At 40.4% G+C, this 18,931-nt stretch overlaps 1 protein-coding gene across 2 annotated transcripts in view; it reads left to right on the plus strand.

Moving 5' to 3' along the window:
• The first annotated feature begins 10,961 nt into the window (after window positions 1-10,961).
• Window positions 10,962-18,931, plus strand: part of atos (atossa) — a 108,979-nt gene continuing 101,009 nt past the window's right edge. Inside the window, exon 1 of one of the 2 annotated variants that reach the window (XM_067147228.2) lies at window positions 10,962-11,056. Coding sequence is in view for 1 of the 2 variants with exons in the window: in XM_067147227.2 (XP_067003328.2) it covers window positions 11,215-11,233 (19 nt within the window). In the remaining variant the exon portion in view is untranslated. Of the gene's footprint in view, window positions 11,234-18,931 lie in introns of both variants that reach the window. The other variant, XM_067147227.2, reaches the window with a different exon arrangement.

The raw sequence follows: 18,931 nt of genomic DNA on the forward strand, positions 1-18,931 counted from the left end.
AACATATCCAAGAGTTGTATCAAGGTAAAAAAGTAGATGATAGGACTCCGGAACAAGAGGAGGCTGTTGATGCTGATGACATGGGAGACCCAATTTTGAGGTCAGAATTCGACAGAGCTTTGAGAGACCTAAGTAGGACAAAAGCACTGGGAACTGATGACATACCCTCATAACTACTGACTGCCTTAGGAGAAACCAGCATGGCGAGGTTATACCGTTTAGTTTGTAAGATGTATGATAAGGAAAAGTGCCATCCTATTCTCAAGAACTCCGGTGCTGACAACTGTGAAAACTACCGCACCATTAATTTAATATCTCACGCCTGCAAAATTTTAACATGTGTTATTTACAGAAGAATAGAAAGACAAGTTGAAACTGAGTTGGGAGAAGAACAATTTGGCTTCAGAAGAAATGTGGGAACACGTGAAGCAATCCTGACTTTACGTCTGATCTTAGAGGACCTAATTAATAAAGACAAGCCCACATACATGGCGTTCGTAGATCTAGAAAAGGCATTCGATAATGTTGATTGGACCAAGCTATTTGAGATTCTGAAGGTGACTGGTATCACATACCGAGAAAGGAGAATTATCTATGTACCGGGCGGTACACCCCTACGCCGCACTTTAAAATCTTGCGCCAATAAAACCTCCTCTGCAGGAGAAACACCGAACTTGGAACTTGACTTACTTAAACTTTTCCCCAGAAGATGTCCCTACCGTAAGTTTTTTGTATGGGGAAGTTTCCTGAACTGTGTGCATTTCAACTTCCCTACCAAGCATTCCTGAACTGTGTGCATTTCAACTTGTTTTGTTTTCCGTTCTTCAAGAAGTGTGGACATTCTCTCAGAGATGTCTCTGCTAAAAAAACTACGACCGGGCGAGTTGGCCGTGCGCGTAGAGGCGCGCGGCTGTGAGCTTGCATCCGGGAGATAGTCGGTTCGAATCCCACTATCGGCAGCCCTGAAGATGGTTTTTCCGTGGTTTCCCATTTTCAAACCAGGCAAATGCTGGGGCTGTACCTTAATTAAGGCCACGGCCGCTTCCTTCCAACTCCTAGGCCTTTCCTATCCCATCGTCGCCATAAGACCTATCTGTGTCGGTGCGACGTAAAGCCCCTAGCAAAAAAAAAACTACGATCATGCACCCTGGTGCGAAGTTAAGGATAAGTTTGTCCTTTACTAAATTATGTTAATTCATTTTGGGGTTGGCAACATTGACCTTTTCTTTCCGCCAGTTTTGAATTCAGGCAATCCCTAATTTCTGTAATTAATTTTCAGCCTATCATAAGTTTCTTCTTCTATTTTGTGTGTAACTTTTTCATCTACCGATAAAAGTGAGAGGGCGTGGCTTGATTATTCATGAAAGGTCTTGAACTTTCCCCGAGGTTTTATAAACTGCGAATTTTCACGTCTCTTGATCTATCTAAGTGTGTGGATGTGAAGCAGGAGGCGGGTGGTGCCTCTTTTGCCAGGCAGCAGGTCTTCAGCAAGGTAGTGGCCATTTAACATCTTTATTTCTTGCTAGCTCAGCAGTTTAACCCGCGGGAAAGGTCCGAAACCTTAATATGTAACCAACGTCTCTAAAATGTAAGTTCTGCCGGCTAATGTGAAAATCTCATAAAATCTGTAACTGTAATTCGGGGATAGAGAGTGATTCACCCTCTCGAGCTCCCCTTCATTTTGGTTTGAGGTGACTACGTTTTGTAACTGATTTTCTCACTTCCGTAATGTTTTAAATTTCCTCATTATACGAGTCACCTCCATAGTTTGGGAATAGCCCATATTTAATCGGCCTAGTGCCCGTTAGGTTTTAAGAAGTTACATCGAGGAGTGCTAGTATTCGCCTCCTTTCATTTTGTTTTCGGGCCATTTTTTAATCTGTTATTTCTTCTACACGAAGGCCCTGTAGGCTGGGTACGAGATACCCCTGTTTCATTTCTGTATGTTGTGCCTTGATGGCCAGTAATTGTAAGTTTCTAATATTGTCTTGAATAGGCTTGAAAAACTGAGAGCGTGTCAGCTCTTTTCTAGTGTTGTTGGAATGCCTCTGGGAGGCTTCACATTGTAAAGTGGGAGCAAGTGCTCCATGTTATTAGGGGATTTCTGCCCTTGAACAAATTTGGGTGTGGAGCTAGGAGCTCGAAATTGTAAACCTAGGGGCTTGTAGACCAGAAGAGTTAAAATTCTTGGATCCTGTTAAATTTTGTTGTTATTGATTGTTAAAACTCAGAAAATATAACCTTGTTAAAGTTTTAAATTAACTTTGTCTCCGTAGTTAGACCCATTCATCCCGGCACCTTCTTTCACCTCTGCTGATCCATCAACCATGGTAACAATCTACAATCTGTACAAAACTCACTCTGCAGTGATAAGAATCGAAGGCTATTAAAAAAGAGGCAGCAATACAGAAAGGAGTGAGACAAGGTTGAAGTTTGTCCCCTCTCCTTTTCAATGTTTACGTAGAACAGGCGATGGACGATATCAAAAAGTAATTTGGAAAGGGAATCAAAGTCCAAGGAGAGGAATTCAAAACCCCGAGATTTGCCGATGATATTGTTATTTTATCTGACTCTGCAAAAGATCTGGAGGAATTGTTGAATGGTATGGACCGACTCTTGGGGAAGGAATACAAGATGAAAATAAATAAGTCCAAAACAAAAGTAATGGAGTGCGGATGAATAAAGTCAGGTGATGCAAGATAGATTAGGAAATGTTTTAAAGGAAGTAGATGAGCATTGTTACCTGGGATAGTACAATAACTAATGATGGTAGAAGTAAGGAGGACATAACATGCAGACTATCACAAGCAAGGAAGGCCTTTCTTAAGAAAAGAAATTTGTTCACCTCGAAAATTGACATAGGAATTAGAAAGATGTTTTTGAAGACTTTCGTCTGAAGCGTGGCATTGTATTGAAGTGAAATGTGGTGTTACAGAAGAAAGCTGAAGGTGAGATGGATAGATCGAATTACGAATGAAGAGATACTAAATCGAACTGGAGAGAGGAGATCGATTTGGCTTATTTTGACCAGAAGAAGCGACAGAATGATAGGACACATCTTAAAGACACCCAGGTCTTGTACATCTGGTCTTTGGGGGAAGTGTAGGTGGTAAGAACTGTAGGGGTAGACCAAGATACGAAGATGACAAGCAGATTAGGGCAGATGTAGGATGTAGTAGTTATGTTTTAATGAAAAGGTTAGCACAGGATAAGATGTTATGGAGAGCTGCATCAAACCAGTCTATGGACTAATGACTCAAACAACAACAACAACAACAACAACAACAACAACAACAACAATATTATGTCTCTAGCCCATGTGCAATTTAACTTTATACTTTAAATACGGTACTGGATACGTTAAATACTGTATTATCATTTATTAGAAACTTGAATAGAACTGTAGGGGCTGCCTGGCCGAGGCGGTAAAGGCGTGCTCGGTTCGCCCGGAAGGACGTGGGTTCGAATCCCCGTCAGGAAGTCGTAAGATTTAAGAAACGAGATTTCCACTTCCGGAGGTGCATATGGCCCTGAGGTTCACTCAGCCTACACCAAAAATGAGTACCAGGTTAATTCCTGGGGGCAAAGGCGGCCGGGCGTAGAGCTAACCACTCTACCCCATCACGTGTCGAGGTTAACAATGGCGGAAGCCTTTACCTTCCACTCCTCCAAGGGCCTTCATGGCCTGTACGGAGGTAACTTTGCTTTTGCTTTTTTGAATAGAACTGTTTCTATTATTGTCTGTTAAGTCTGCAGCCCGAAGACTAGTTGGATCCTCACATAGCACCATCAAATATTATGCTGTTATAGGGGACCGTGCGCCTTTGGTGGCCAGATCAAGTGTTTACAGTGCACTATATCTTCTTGTATAGGCTAGATCAAACTTCTTAATTTCATTGACCGGTTAAATTGTTTATTTGTTTGTTTGTTGTTTAAAGGGGCCCACCAATTAAATTTGTCTTCATATTGTGCAATGGGAAAGGGCTTGGATTGGGAAGGTAGCTGTCGTGGCCTTGATTAAGGTTCAGCCCCAGCATTTGCCTGGTGTGAAAGTAGGAAGCCGCTCACGTACCAGTATGTATCTCCAGAACATGGGAAACCACGGAAAAGCATCTTCAGGGCTGCCGATGGCGTTACGGCGGTGAGATTTGAACCCGCCATCTCCCGAATGCAAGCTCACAGCTACGCGACCCTAACCGCACGGCCAACTCGTTCGGTGTTTCCTCAGGCAGCCAGTCCCTGTTATGAATGGTGTGAAAACGTCGCTCATAGAGTGAGATGGTACGTACACTTCAGTGGATTTGACGGACTGATACGTATATGTATAACATTACGTAGTTTTGTACGCAATAGTCTAGTTAGATATAAGAGTAGGACATCTGGCCATATTTTGCCAAAATAAAAAGAACGTGGATTAAATTAATCGATTTCTTCTTTCCTGCTACCTTTCCAACTGTTAATAGCGTACTTCGGCCCATAGTCTAGGGGTAGCGGGCCTGCCTCTTGCCCAGAAACTCCAGAGGCGTAGAGCCATGGTAGAGCCTTGGCCACCCCTCCTCTGCTCGGTTGGCCGGTCAGAGTGCAGAGTTGTTAGACCACGGACTAGCCGTGGCCACCTATGAGCCGAAACCCACTCTGCATCTAACTGTTTCGAGGTCCACTCAGCCTACGTGAGAACGACTGAGGAGCTATCTGACGGTGTGATAGCGTCCCCGGTCTAGACAGCCAAGAATAACGGCCCAGAGTATTGGTCGCGCTGGCACGCATCTAATCTGCATCAGGCTGAGCAGCGGTCGTTTGATAGGCCAAGGCCCGTCAGGGCTGTAGCGTCATGGGGTGAGGCTTATATTAGCACGTTTATAAAATAAAATAAACACCATGGTAACTAATACGCCTGCTATGTCCGGTTTCTTCGTCGATAATTTTAACTACACAATTCCGCTGGCTCAGGGACTAGGTATTTGTATTCGTCTTACCACACATCTCTTTATTACACGCAATACAACACACTATCAACAACCAAAGAAACACGCAATAGTGAATACATCCCTCCACATAGGATTGACATCAGGAAGGGCATCTGGCTCTAAAACTGGGCTTAATCCACACGTAGTGCCGACGTCAAATACCTCGGAGAAGGCCAGGAAAGGAGACGGAATATAGGCTACTTCCACTAAATTAGTCGCGACGCAGACATTATAGGGAGCGTCAGGGCTACGTAACAGGTCGGTCAAAATACTTCGCATAGGCCTATACAGGCGACGTCATGGACTGTCCGGGATTCTCAAGAAATATAGTTTTAAGTAACGTCTCTTGTTGTTGTGCAGGTCTGAACTAGTTCAACATCACCTCCTCGTTAATAGCGTTTGAGATACCATTGTTGAAATCGAAATGAAGAACTGAACACATAAATAGTAATAAATACAGTAAGAGCATACAGAGAGAGAAGAAATGGGCAAAAATAAAGAAATAATTGAACATACTGAACCTTTTTTTTTTACATCGAGTTGAGCCTCTATGGACTGCGTGGTAACAACCAACTTCATTTCAGTGTCTAGGTCTTGTTCTTGTTCCGGCTTTGACTTCCTGCCAGTATCTTCTGAGCCCAGCGACGAGTGCCTGTTTATGCTCATCAGACAAAGGTCCTTTCCGTCTTCTGGAAGTTGATGCCATTTGGAAACCTTGATAGTTGTTTACCAATCTTCTGAATGTGCTCCTGTCATGAATTTCTTGGTCTGAAATACCAATCTGCATCAGATCTTTTTCGCATTCCTGGAACCATCTCGGCCTTGTTGCCTTAGATTGAACATTGTACATTGAACATTAATATTATTTTAACTATATATATAAAGTAACTTGTCCTGACTGACTGATTCATCATCGCCGAGCCAAAACTACTGGACATAAAGAAATGAAATTTTGGGAATATATTCATATTAAGATGTAGGTGCTCGCTAAGAGAGGATTTTAGGATATTCCGTCGCTAAGGGGGTGAAATTAAAAAATGAGTGTATCTATATCTCAAAACTTTAAAAGTTTACAGATGTAAAAATTGGTATTTAGAATCTTCTTTAAAAATAAGGAAATACGTATTTTTTTTTTTTTTGTTTTCAAAAAATCTCAATAGGAGGGGTGAAAAAGGGTGAAAAAGCGGTTGAATGCCTTTAATCAGGATACCGGTACTTATATCTCAGAAAATGAAGATAAATTACAGACCTGAAAATTGGTACTTTCGATCTCTTTTAAAATAAAGGAACACGTATTTTTTTGGAAAATCCAATTAATGGGGGGGTAAAAAGGGGGTGAATTTATAAAATGAGTGTATCAATATCTCAAAACTTTTAAAGTTTATAGATGTAAAAATTGGTATTTAGAATCTCCTTTAAAAATAAAGAAACACGTATTTTTTTGTTTTCGGAAAATCCCAATAGGAAGGGTGGAAACGGGTGAATAATGGGTTGAATGCCTTTAATGAGGCTACTTATATTTTAGAACCTGAAGATATTACAGACCTGAAAATTGGTATTTGGGATCCACTTTAAAAATAAAGAAACAGGTATTTTTTCGTTTTTCGAAAATCCAGATAATGGGGAGTGGAAAAGGGGGTGAATTTTTAAAATGAGTGTGTCTACATCTTAAAACTTTAAAAGTTTACAGATGTAAAAATTGGTATTTAGAATCTCCTTTAAGAATAAAGGAACATGTATTTTTTTGTTTTCTGTAAATCCCAATAGGAGGGGTGTAAAAGGGTGAATAATGGGTTGAATGCCTTTAATGAGGATACATATATCTCAGAAACTGAAGATATTAAAGAACTGAAAATTTGTATATGGGATCTCCTTTAAAAATAAAGGAACATGTATTTTTTTGTTTTTGGAAAATCCAATTAATGGCGGTTAAACAGGAGTGACAAATTGGGATGAATTTTTTGAAAGACTATATCTACAGAATATCTGAAAAACGTAAAATGTTACAGACGTAAAAAGTGGGTATTTGGAATCTCCTGTAAATGTAAAGAAACATAGGTGATTTGTTTTGGAAACTCCACTTAAGGGGAACTAAAAAGGGGTGAAATATTAAAATGAGAATTTCTACTGTATACCTCAAAAAACGTAACATGTTACAGAAGTGAAAAATGGTATTTTTTATCTCTATTAAAAATAAAGAAACGTGTATTTTTAGTTTTCGGAAATACCACTTGGGTGGAGGACGGGGGGTTAAAGTGACTGAAAATGGTGTTGAATTATTTTAATTAGGCTACTGATATCTCAAAAATGAAGATATTACAGACGTGAAATTTGATATTTGGAATCCAATGAAGGGGGGGGGGGTGAAAGAATTGAAAAATTAATTGACTTAATTGTATGAGAATACATACATCTAATAAAAAGTAAAGTTGTTACAGACGTGAAAATTGGTATTTGGATCTCCTTTATTAACAAAGAAAAACGCGGGGTTTTTTGGCGGGGGGGGGGAATCATCTTGGGGAGCGGGAGTGAAAAGGAGTTGAATTCCTTTCATGAGGACACATAAATCAAAAACTGAAGAAGTTAGATTCTTGACATTTGGTATTTAAAAGATCCTTTACTATTAAAGAAACAAGTATTTTTTGCCGGAAAATTCACAGCGGTGGGGAAGGAGTGTGAAAGGAAGTGAAAAAAACGAATTATTTTTATGGGGGATACTTATATCTCAAAAATGAAGGTAATAGACGCGAACATTGGTGTTTAGAACCTCCTTTAAACATAAAGGAACACGCCTTCTTTTAATTTTTTTTTTTGGGGGGGGGGCGTAAATAAACTTAACGGCGGCGGGGTGTAAAACGAGTGAGACCAATTGATTTTACTGTTCATAATGTACTTATAAGGAGCCTCAGTTGCTCAGGCGGCAGCGCGCCTCTCACAGCTGGGTTCCGTGGTTCAAATCCTGGTCACTCCATGTGACATTCGTGCTGGACAAAACGGAGGCGGGACAGGTTTTTCTCCGGATACTCCAGTTTTCCCTGTCATCATTCATTCCAACAACATTGTCCAATATTTCATTTCATTTGCCATTCATCGATCATTGACCCAGAGGAGTGCGACAGGCTTCGGCAGCCGACACAATTCCTATTGTCGCCGCTAGATGGGGCTTTATTCATTCCATTCCTGACTCTGTCGAATGACTGGAAACAGGCTGTAGATTTTCGATGTACTTATTCTGATCATAAACCGATCATTTTGAACTTTTTCTGGGTTCGTTTTCAACAGCCATCTTTTCCTTCGGAGAACGTTCTTAGATTACAGTAGATTCTCCTGGCATATAAATAAAAATTAAACACATTTGAAATAAACGATAGTAATGAGACTGACCGTCAAATTGTTCACCTTTATAATATGGTCAATAATGCACGCAAGTATATCATTCGTATCGCCAGAAATCCCACACACTTGCCTACGCGCGACCATGGTGCTGGTCGCATTGTCAACAATGACAATGGCAGCAGATGTAATTTACCGCCAAGTAGCGGTCTTGCATCTTGCTGCGTGGTCCATAACATCTATAATAATAATAATAATAATAATAATAATAATAATAATAATAATAATAATGTTCTGGACCGTCGTCAAATGTGCGTACCGCGCTGGAAACGGGTCCTAGACGGGTAATGACTAAGAATGCAGTCCGGCCGCGGGTTCAGTACCGCCAAGGCACTCAAGACGAGACAACGCCGGATCTCCTGAAGGATTTGATCCATACTAAAAATGCTTATAGGAAAAGATGGCAAAGATATAGGGACTCAACTGACCGGGTGGAATACCTGGACCTAACCCGGGAAGTACGAAATCGATTGCTGGAAAGAAGGATCGAAAAATGGGAGGAAACTTGCCGTAATCTAGCCTATTAGAAAACGAGTCAGATCGCGAATTTTGGCGGATTCTCACAGAAAACGAGTCAGATCGCGAATTTCGGCGGATTATATACCGGTATCTAAAACAATAAGCATTCAGTTATAAATTTCAGTATAATACCGTAGCGAAGCACGGGTATCTTGCTAGTTATAGACAAAACAAGCGATCTCTTCAAAGCGGCTGAAGAAGTTGAAGTACGGTAGGTACCTACTGTAACTACCCACAGTTCGGAAGAAAGAACAAGGCTCTTGATGAAGAGGAAGAAGGTAACAGGAGATACATCATACTACACAGTGTGATAATTGTTATAACATCTCAAGAATCAAATCTGCTGTAACTCTTCCTTTGTTACGGTAATTATCTACTTTTTTGAATTTAAGAAGTGGATATAATATTCACGTGGATAGACTGCAGGAACATGAATATTTCTGCCCTACTTAAATATATTTCTAAAAATAAGAACTCCCACTGGACTGTCTAGATCAGGGATTTTTTTAAAATTTCGTGTGGCTTTTTCTAGCCGAGTGCAGCCCTTGTAAGGCAGACCCTCCGATGAGTGTGGACGGCATCTGCCATGTGTTGGTAACTGTGGAGGATAGTGTTATGTGCGGTGTGTGAGTTGCAGCATGTTGGGGACAGCACAAACACCCAGCCCCGGGCCACTGGAATTAACCAATGAAGGTTAGAATCCCCGACCCGGCCGGGAATCGAACCCGGGACCCTCTGAACCGAAGGCCAGTACGCTGACCAGTCAGCCAACTAGTCGGACTAGATCAGGGATGGCGAACCTATGACACATGTGCCACTGTCTAGGTGACACGCGAACACGACTTTTGTGGCACGTCACATAACATACTAACATATTTTAATGTTTTTAACATGTAATAAATTGGTCGAAAATGAAGCAACGAAGCATATTTGAACATTATGCTTTAATAAAAAAGCATATCTCAATTCTATGACCATACTTTTTACGATTTTTTTTTAGGTTAAAGCAAAATTACAGCTTATTATTAAATTTTACCTGTTTTCTTGAAATGTAATTTTCAGCGATGTTTGCAAAATAAAATCATGTAACATTCAGTCGTATGTATATATGTAAAGCACTCTAGTAACTTACCTAATTCAAGTCAAATGAGGAGTTTCATGATGATTTTAAAAGAAAATAACCGATGGCACACTAGACAGTTAAAAGTAATAAAAAAGACCTTAACTGACACGCTAGTCGGTAAAGTTTTGCCATCCCTGGTCTAGATGGTGAGCTATCATTCATCATCTTCCAGTTCCATTAATGATGTGTGGTATTCTCCTACGTCATCATTTTACAAACCCATATGTTGATGGACCACGTTGAAGATACGTTCTCATTTAAAAGAATACAGCCATTATTAATATTTCTACAGATTTTTTTTACATCACAGAAAACACGCTATATCAGTGAATGCCGATGTGCCGCAGGACTTACTGTACGTATAGTGTGAATCGACAGCAAAATTCACGTAACGATCCCTGTAATGTGATTCGATATTACTCCAAGCTAAGGTCATAGCCTTGGCCTAACGTATAATTCATTTTAACAACTAACTCTTCCCTTAGTCAGACCTTAGCTTTACACTTTAAAGCTTGACCCCGACCTTTGTTCTTGTTATTATAGTGTGTTAATACTGCTGCTCATGACGAATTCAGATAGAGGCTATTAACCGCGGGAAAGATTTCTGCGGAAGGAAATTTAATCTGTCCAGCTGTCACTAAGCCCGGAAATACTTCGTAAGCAGAAGCTGATTCTTATGTGCATAGGGGTAGGATGTTTCTTAATCTCCATTATATCGTGCCACATCACATGCAGTTATTTCTTTTAAAAAATACCATCAATAAGTAAACTCATTTTTCTAGCGCAATAAAGTGTAGCCTACTCTTCACAAAGCGAGAAGTGAAAAGTCACTTTTAGTTTCTCCACCAATGTGTGGTAAGTAGCACGCACAGTTGGCAGTGCCTTGCTCACAATGGCTGCCCAATCAGCTGTTGGCTAGCAGCTGATTTGCTGTGCGCACGCAGCCAGTTCTGTCTATGCTGTCGTCTTGCTTGTCTTGCAGCAGAGCCACCTGCAAACCCTGGCTGAATCACAAAATGGAATCATTCGTGAGAGCAACTTCGACTTGCGTTGAGTATGTCTCATTTCCTCGGGATGGAGTTATGTTATTAAGTGCACCTAAAAGTTTTACTATTCACAGCTTATTTTTCTCGTCACAAAAGGACTCTTCTACCATAGTTTAGGACAGTAAAGTGCAGGATGAATGAGCCTTTGTGAGGTCTGTCGTTACTGATGAAACCCTCGACTGAAGGTAATTGAACGAACAATTTTGGTATGTTAATATTGTTGTTGTTGTTTTCACTGTGCATCATAAGGCAAGGAATTGTGTCTAAATAATAATGTCAACGATGTATTGAGAAGAATATTTGGAATTTAACTGGACCACTCTAGTAATAGAATCGATATTTAGTAGGTACAGTCTGCAGAAAGAGCAAGTGCCTCGTGTCTACGTCTACAAAACAAATTAGTAGTGGAATAAGTGCCAGATGTTAATTCGAAGGATTTGTATGTGGTCTTAGCAGAGTAAACTCTAATCCCTGCGTATTCATAACATATGTTATGAGTTTGAAAACTGATGTATTCGATTGTACAGTACTTCTATTTATTTATTTATTTACAGGGCGAAGTTGTGTCGTGATAGAAGCTACAGTTATTTTAATATAAATCGTGTCAGTTGTCACACATCTGAATTTAATGCATATGAAAATTACGATGTCAGTCTTTGGCAATAGTACTTATTTTCATAGATTTCAGTATGTTTCTACTTCAAGTTGACTAGAAACGAATGAAAGTAAAGTTTATGCTTAAAATTTCTTGCCTTTAATGTATTGCACATTTTGCTCTCGTAGAGAGAATGAAGAGAAATGAGATAATCCACGACGGAGACAAATGCTTTGTCATTCACTGTATTAATTTGAAGACTTTCTCTTTTCAGAAGATAATAGCATCCGACCAAGTTTCGATAAAATGGAGTTTGAGAAGGTTCTGTTTCTAGGCTAGAACTTTTTAATTTGTTTTTTCACTTCAGATATATTGATGTGATGTTAAAGGATTTTTTTTTTTCTGATATGTGAGAACCACCGTAGGCCTAATAGCTCTTTAGTTCACATTTAATTTTTTTAATTTCCCTTTTAGACAGGTCTACTTTACGAACAATCTGTTCAGATCAAGCTAGGAACAGGGAGTTATTTTTGGACATGAAATCTTTGTAATAGTTAAATATTATCTACAGATTTCGAAAAGTTTACCGAGAGGCGAAGTTTGAGGTCTTTGTGACATACTGGCCTCGATTCCCGTGACTCTATTGAGCAACGTCCCCTTTCATTACTATAATTTTTCTTAGCTGTTTACCTGGCGACTGCTGTAGAGAACTCAACTAGATTACAGCGGTAGTTGACTTAGAAAATCTTGAGGAAATCCCTTTTGGTCTGTGAATAGAAGCGACCTGAAAAAGGTCTGAGATACTGTTTTTTTATAACGGATAATGTTTTTATAATAAATATTCTTAGGGTCGTACGAGTTAATATATATTGTGATGTGATTGTTGTACGTAGGAAGAGCTTTTAGATTAGATCACTTTTTTTGTGGAAAATGTTTTCATTCATATTGTTCGGTCACTGTGTTCGGTATGAATCCCCTCCCTACCGAAAGGAGTGTCGCAGAACAATACCGCACATTCTGGCCTCTCTTAAAGTTTGATGTATTTTCTTGATAATACTTTTGAAAGAGCGCTGGTATGAAGTATACAGGTGAAGTTCCTATTCTCTGTAATAGAGGGATCAGGTGTTACTTTGACCGAAAGGTTGGTTAACATTGTTACATCCATATTTCACGTTAGTTGCTCAGCTGACGAAAAATGTCTTATAGCTGACAACAGACTGACTGACCGACCGTGGATGTATTTGAGCCACCTTATCCCTACCTATGAAACCCAAGATCGGGCCTGTATAATGTTCTCGCAAACGCTATCTAGGAAACATAACGAAAACCCTAGCACATCCGTGCCACCTAGTGGGTATTTCACGGCGCCATGTAATCAGCTGACTGTCAACGCGTCACACTCTTCGTATTGTCGATTACATGGCCTTCTGTTAGTTTTGAGGTTAGGCCGATTTCTCCCTGACGTATGAAGGTGATAGTTGAGCACTACTACTAGTAGTACTAACAAGTACTACTACTACTACTACTACTACCGTACTTACTGTTATACTGTATCTCACAGGAGCTCATTCTGTTTTAACCAATACTCGAGCATACTGTATAATACCTGGCTCGCTTTTCTGGATAATCAATTCTGAGACTGCCGAAAATTATTTTGAAAATATTGCTGTCGTATAGGTTTTGGTATTTTCTCCAGTTTGAGCAGCTTGCCATGTACTTAGATTGTTATATTTCAAATACAAATTTATAGTACCTTGGTCAGGAATTTTCATTGAGAAGATGATTACTTTCTTCAGCCTTGTGCCTATCTGTTACCCATGAACACATCTCTCCTCTAAAAGGAATTCCAAGTAAGATCTGCGGCTGTGAAAGCATTTTTTGACAAGATTTACATTATTTTCACTTCCCTATAATGTTATAAACGTTGGGCTGCGGGAAGTAAAGTTTTACCAACTAATCCCATGAATCCCATTTTCAGAAATTGTTACATATGACTTTGGCAGCTATGGCCTTTCGATTTGTATAATCTTAATAACATTAGTCAGTGGCTTTGTAGTTTGGGCACAATCCCTTAGCGAACAGTCCAAACACTGCAGTTATTTGGTATCTAATCCAGACCTTCCAAAACTGGTTGTAGCACTGAAAGTTTCGGTCTCCATTCTGCACCGTTATCTGTAAGTAAGATAGTTTACTATGATGCCACATGGTGACCATGTATATAATGAATATTAAGCAGAACTTTCAAAATATCAAATTTTATTTGTTCATTACTCTTTGTTTATGAATCAATTTCTAAATAGAGTAAATTACATGGATATCATATATATGTACCATGTTTATTTTATTGATATTTTAATATGCCTCTGTGGTAAAGTAAAAGTAAACTCATGTCCTCAATCTTGAGGTAGTGCAGCTCTTTTCAGGCACCCTCCCCAAATGGAGGTGAGCTGCATGTACCATTTCAACCACATACCAGCCCTCCTGCCATTCTTTCTGGCAGTACCGGGAATCGTACCCGGCCCCTGAGGACAGCAGCTAATCACACTGTTATGTTACGGAGGGGCTACACCGCTGTGGTGTAGTGATTAAGTGCATCCCCCGAACCACCCCGAGGCCTGTGTTCGATTCCCGGCTCTGCCACAAAATTTGAAGCGTGCGAAGAGGACTTGAACGAGCTCCACTCGGCATCAGGTCAACTTAGTAGAGGTGGTTTGATTCCCACCTCAGCCATCCTTGAAGTGGTTTCCCATTTCTCCAGGTAAATGCTTGGATGGTACCTAACTTAAGGCCATAGCTGTTTCCTTCATCCCACCATAAGGGCCCCGTTGAGCATAGCAGGTGAGGCCACCTGGGCAATGTACTGGCCCTTCTACCCACTTGTATCCCCGACCCAAAGTCTCACCTCCAGGACACTGCCCTTGAGGCTGTATAGGTGGGATTCCTCGCTGAGTCTGAGGGAAAAGTCAGCCTTGGACAGTAAACTGATTAAGAAAGAAAAAATGTTATAGGAGGGTGATAGAACCTTCTAATGCATTCCACTCAACACTGGAGAGAACAAAACTGCATAGGTATTTATACCACAATATTGTTGCAGTATTGATGTTAAGACTTGACATCGATACTTCAATAGTGCTGTGGAATACAGAACCTTGAAAATCCACGCTACTGATGCAGATATTCATTTTAAATTTTTTTTTTTTTTTTAAAGGGATGCTATAGGCTGTACCATGGGATGAAGAGCATATTATAGTTACATTTTACAATTGTCTGCTATATTAGATATAATTTCAAACTATCCATGATGTAAAATTATTTCTTCAACAGTTTCTTACCCTACAGTTCACTATATAGTAGGGATGAAGTGTTTTCTTTTCTTTAAAGTCTCTACAAGCAGGAGTGTAAAGGTATGTTGAGAAATGTAAAACTTTAATCAAATAAATCTCAGATAAAGGAAAAGGACAAGACCTACCAAAAGAAGCACTGAGTGAGATGACTGCATGGTTCAGGCCGTGTAGCTGTTAATTTGCTTTCAGGAGATGGTAGGTTAGAACACCACTGTCAGCAGCACTGAAAAGGTTTTCCTTAGTTTGCTGTTTTCACTCTAGGCATATACTGGTGTTTATACCTTTATTGCTACTGTCACTTCCTTCTTGGTCTTATGCTGTCATTCCATAAGACACAGCTGAGCCGGTGCAACATAAAACCGAAAGGAAAAACTCAAACTAAAGCGTTCGTGGATGGATTGAAATGAATAGATAAAAGAAAATACTGTGCATCAGATCTCGTTTTTTTTAAAACACTCTTAACACCCAAGGTTTACAAACGACAGGTCTGATTTCATTAAAGTTGAACCAATACTTGAATGCTTTAAAAAACAATCTTATGTAAAGTCATGGGGCATATTTCCCTCTTCATGCACCGGGCGAATTGGCCATGCGGTTAGGAGCACGCAGCTGTGAGCTCGCATCCTGGAGATGCTGGGTTCGAACCCCATCGTTGGCAGCCCTGAAGATGGTTTACCGTGGTTTCCAGTTCTCACACCAGGCAAATGCTGGGGCTGTACCTTAAGGCCACAGCCGCTGCCTTCCCATTCCTGCACCTTTCCTGTCGCATCATCGTCATAAGACCTATCTATGTTGGTGCGACGTAAAACAAATAGCAAATAGCCCTCTTCATGCTCCTCGCAGTTTTAGTCGTTGGCCTAATGCTCAAAAGATAGTGGTTTCCATCCCAGCTGAGGCAAAAGGGTTGATTTAACACTATAACTGCAACAATCTGGCTCACCCCTAGAACAGCGGATGGGTCACTTATGACCCACCTTCCTTTCATGTGACTTTCGATTTAGGAATGAAGTTGTAGAGCATTAAATATTCAATTCTAGAGAATTATAACATATGTATTTTTTATTAAACAGAAAATGAAAAGATTAGCATAAAGTAAAATACAATACAGTCCGCCTCTGTGGTGTAGTGGTTAGCGTGATTAGCTGCCACCCCCAGAGGCCCGGGTTCGATTCCCGGCTCTGCCACGAAATTTGAAAAGTGGTATGAGGGCTGGAACGGGGTCCACTCAGCCTCGGGAGGTCAACTGAGTAGAGGTGGGTTAGATTCCCACCTCAGCCATCCTGGAAGTGGTTTTCCGTGGTTTCCCACTTCTCCTCCAGGCGAATGCCGGGATGGTACCTAGCATAAGGCCACGGCTGCTTCCTTCCCTCTTCCTTGCCTATCCCTTCCAATCTTCCCATCCCTCCACAAGGCCCCTGTTCAGCATAGCAGGTGAGGCCACCTAAGCGAGGTACTGGTCATTCTCCCCAGTTGTATCCCTGACCAAGAGTCTGAAGCTCCAGGACACTGCCCTTGAGGCGGTAGAGGTGGGATCCCTCGCTGTGTCCGAGGGAAAAGCCGACCCTGGAGGGTAAACAGATGATGATGATGATGATGATGATGATGAACATACAATACAAATTTCAAACATGCATTGCTTGCCTGTACAGTCTGTCACATCAGGAGCACATGTAATTGTCTTCAATTGTGCATTTGCTACAAACAGTTTTTCTGTAGGCATGATCCTTCAGAATTATTTGTTTCCAGTGCAGTTTCTTGACTTCAGGGAGAGTGCACTTTTTTCTTGTCTGTCAGGAATTATTTTAGGGACGTTGGCTTTGATTTTTTTTTTCCTTTTTACAAATTTTCTCTACGTCTCGCATAGATACGTCTAATGGTGACAATTGGATAGGAAAGGCCTAGGAGTGGAAAGGAAGTGTCCGTGGCCTTAATTAAGGTACAGCCCCAGTATCTGCCTGGTGTGGAAATGGGAAACCACGGAAAACCTTATTCAGGGCTGTCGACACTGGGGTTTGAATCTACTATCTCCTGGATGAAAGCTCACAGCTGCGCGTACCTAACCGCACAGCCAACCTGCCCGCTGCTCTGATGTTTACCACCCTACCTGCTGCCTAAGTTTCAGCTAGTTCCTCTCCCAGCTGCAGAATTAATTCTCTATGCTTAAGTTTAGTCCCATTTAGTGCATTGTACACCACCCACAAGTTTATTCTTGCCAAATCCAATAAGTTGTAAAAAATGTGAACAGGACATCGCTTGGATTTTGCTTTCTCAAAGTACTTATGGGACATTTGATCGACCATATCAAATCCATATTTAGATCCGTTTTAAGTTATGGTGTCTGATTTCTTCTCTTCACCACCCTCAATTTGAACATCTGGATGCATTGTACTCAGAACAAGAACCTCGTTCATGGATTGTTAGTTTAGCATCGTTGGTCTTCAGCAATGCTGTGGTATACAACTTTTCCTTTGCCTTTTTGACACAGACTGGTACTTCTGTACAAGCTCTGTTCATAGTACCAACAAGGGTAGTTGAATTGGTTTTCAAGGTTTCAGCTGGAGACAACGAGGTAAAGAAACTGTCACATATGGTATTTCTTCTTTTATACAAGTAAGACCCTATCAGCTTCTTTAAGACAACACCAAGATTAATCATTGGGTTTAGTGTCATCTCTTCCAAGATAAAGGAAAGCATTCACAACTTGCTTCTGTCTAAAGGCTCTCTCTCTCTCTCTCTCGCTCTCTCTCTCTCGCTCTCTCTCTCTCTCTCTCTCTGGTTTTGAAGCCATGAACTGTGGAAAACTGCAGCAACATTTAGAAAGAAATAATTGCTCAGCAATAGTTCTGTGTATATGGCACTGGTATTAATCTATATTATGCGTTTGCAATTGATCAGATCAAACTTATTCTTTCGGATCTTGTATATTCAACATCAAATCTCAGAAATCACATTATTTCCTTGAATCTGTTACGTGCTATCGTCACCTTTACAAAAAGAACAGCCCCACTTCACTGACCATAGCCATTCCAGTTCTAAGCTCTTCGCTCCTATGACACCACAGATGTACAGTATGCTTCAAATTGCTTCCAGTACCTCAGTTTTCAAAGACCAATCATCTGACTTCAGTAAGCGACGTGCCTGTCAGTGCACACCACAATATATTTCAGAATTTTGTCAGTGATAATCAGTCACCGAGCACTGATGCAAGTCTCATTCACAAAGAGTTTTGGATGTGAAGTGGAGCCATCACAATCTTTGAACACCACATAGTGTGTATATCAACTGTGACATCATTCACTACACTAACTACCCAGGTTGTTACAATCTGAAAGATAAAATTTGATTCATCAGACTTAACACTCGAAAGCTCACCATCGAATGCATTGTCTGAAATGTCATTTAGGGCGTCAGTATCTTGGTCTTCCATTAGTCGACCCACAGTCATAATAAACAGCCTTGTCACTACTACAATTTGTTAGAAAAGTTGCACATTGATGCTATATTTCACCAAGCTATGAGAAAGTTGTGTATAAACACATCATGTATTCAAACGTGAATAATGTAACTAATATCACAGGCTGCTTCTCCTCTGCACAGTTTGCGTGCATAGTTCTCCAGTTGAGACAGAGAGTGATTGTTGAGAAAGCAGGAAGGAACAAGGCACACAAAACGCAAAGTTGTATGAATGGATATACAGGTATTGTCACTGATCAGGCAAATCTGATCCAGCAGTGGTTGTAGGTTTGTAGATTTTTCTCTTAATGGTTTGTTCCCAGAAATATGAAATTACATGTGGATTTTAATAACAGTTATTGATGAAAAGTCGTAAAAATTCAGGATCCTAAGTAAAATAAAAAGAATTGTATAAACAAAAGAATTAGCAAATGTTCCAGTAATGACCCAGCTGCAGTTCTACTGTTAAGCCGTTAACTACTTTTACGAGA

This window comes from Anabrus simplex, chromosome 5 (assembly GCF_040414725.1).
Source record: "Anabrus simplex isolate iqAnaSimp1 chromosome 5, ASM4041472v1, whole genome shotgun sequence".
In the NCBI taxonomy this organism is placed as follows: domain Eukaryota; kingdom Metazoa; phylum Arthropoda; class Insecta; order Orthoptera; family Tettigoniidae; genus Anabrus; species Anabrus simplex.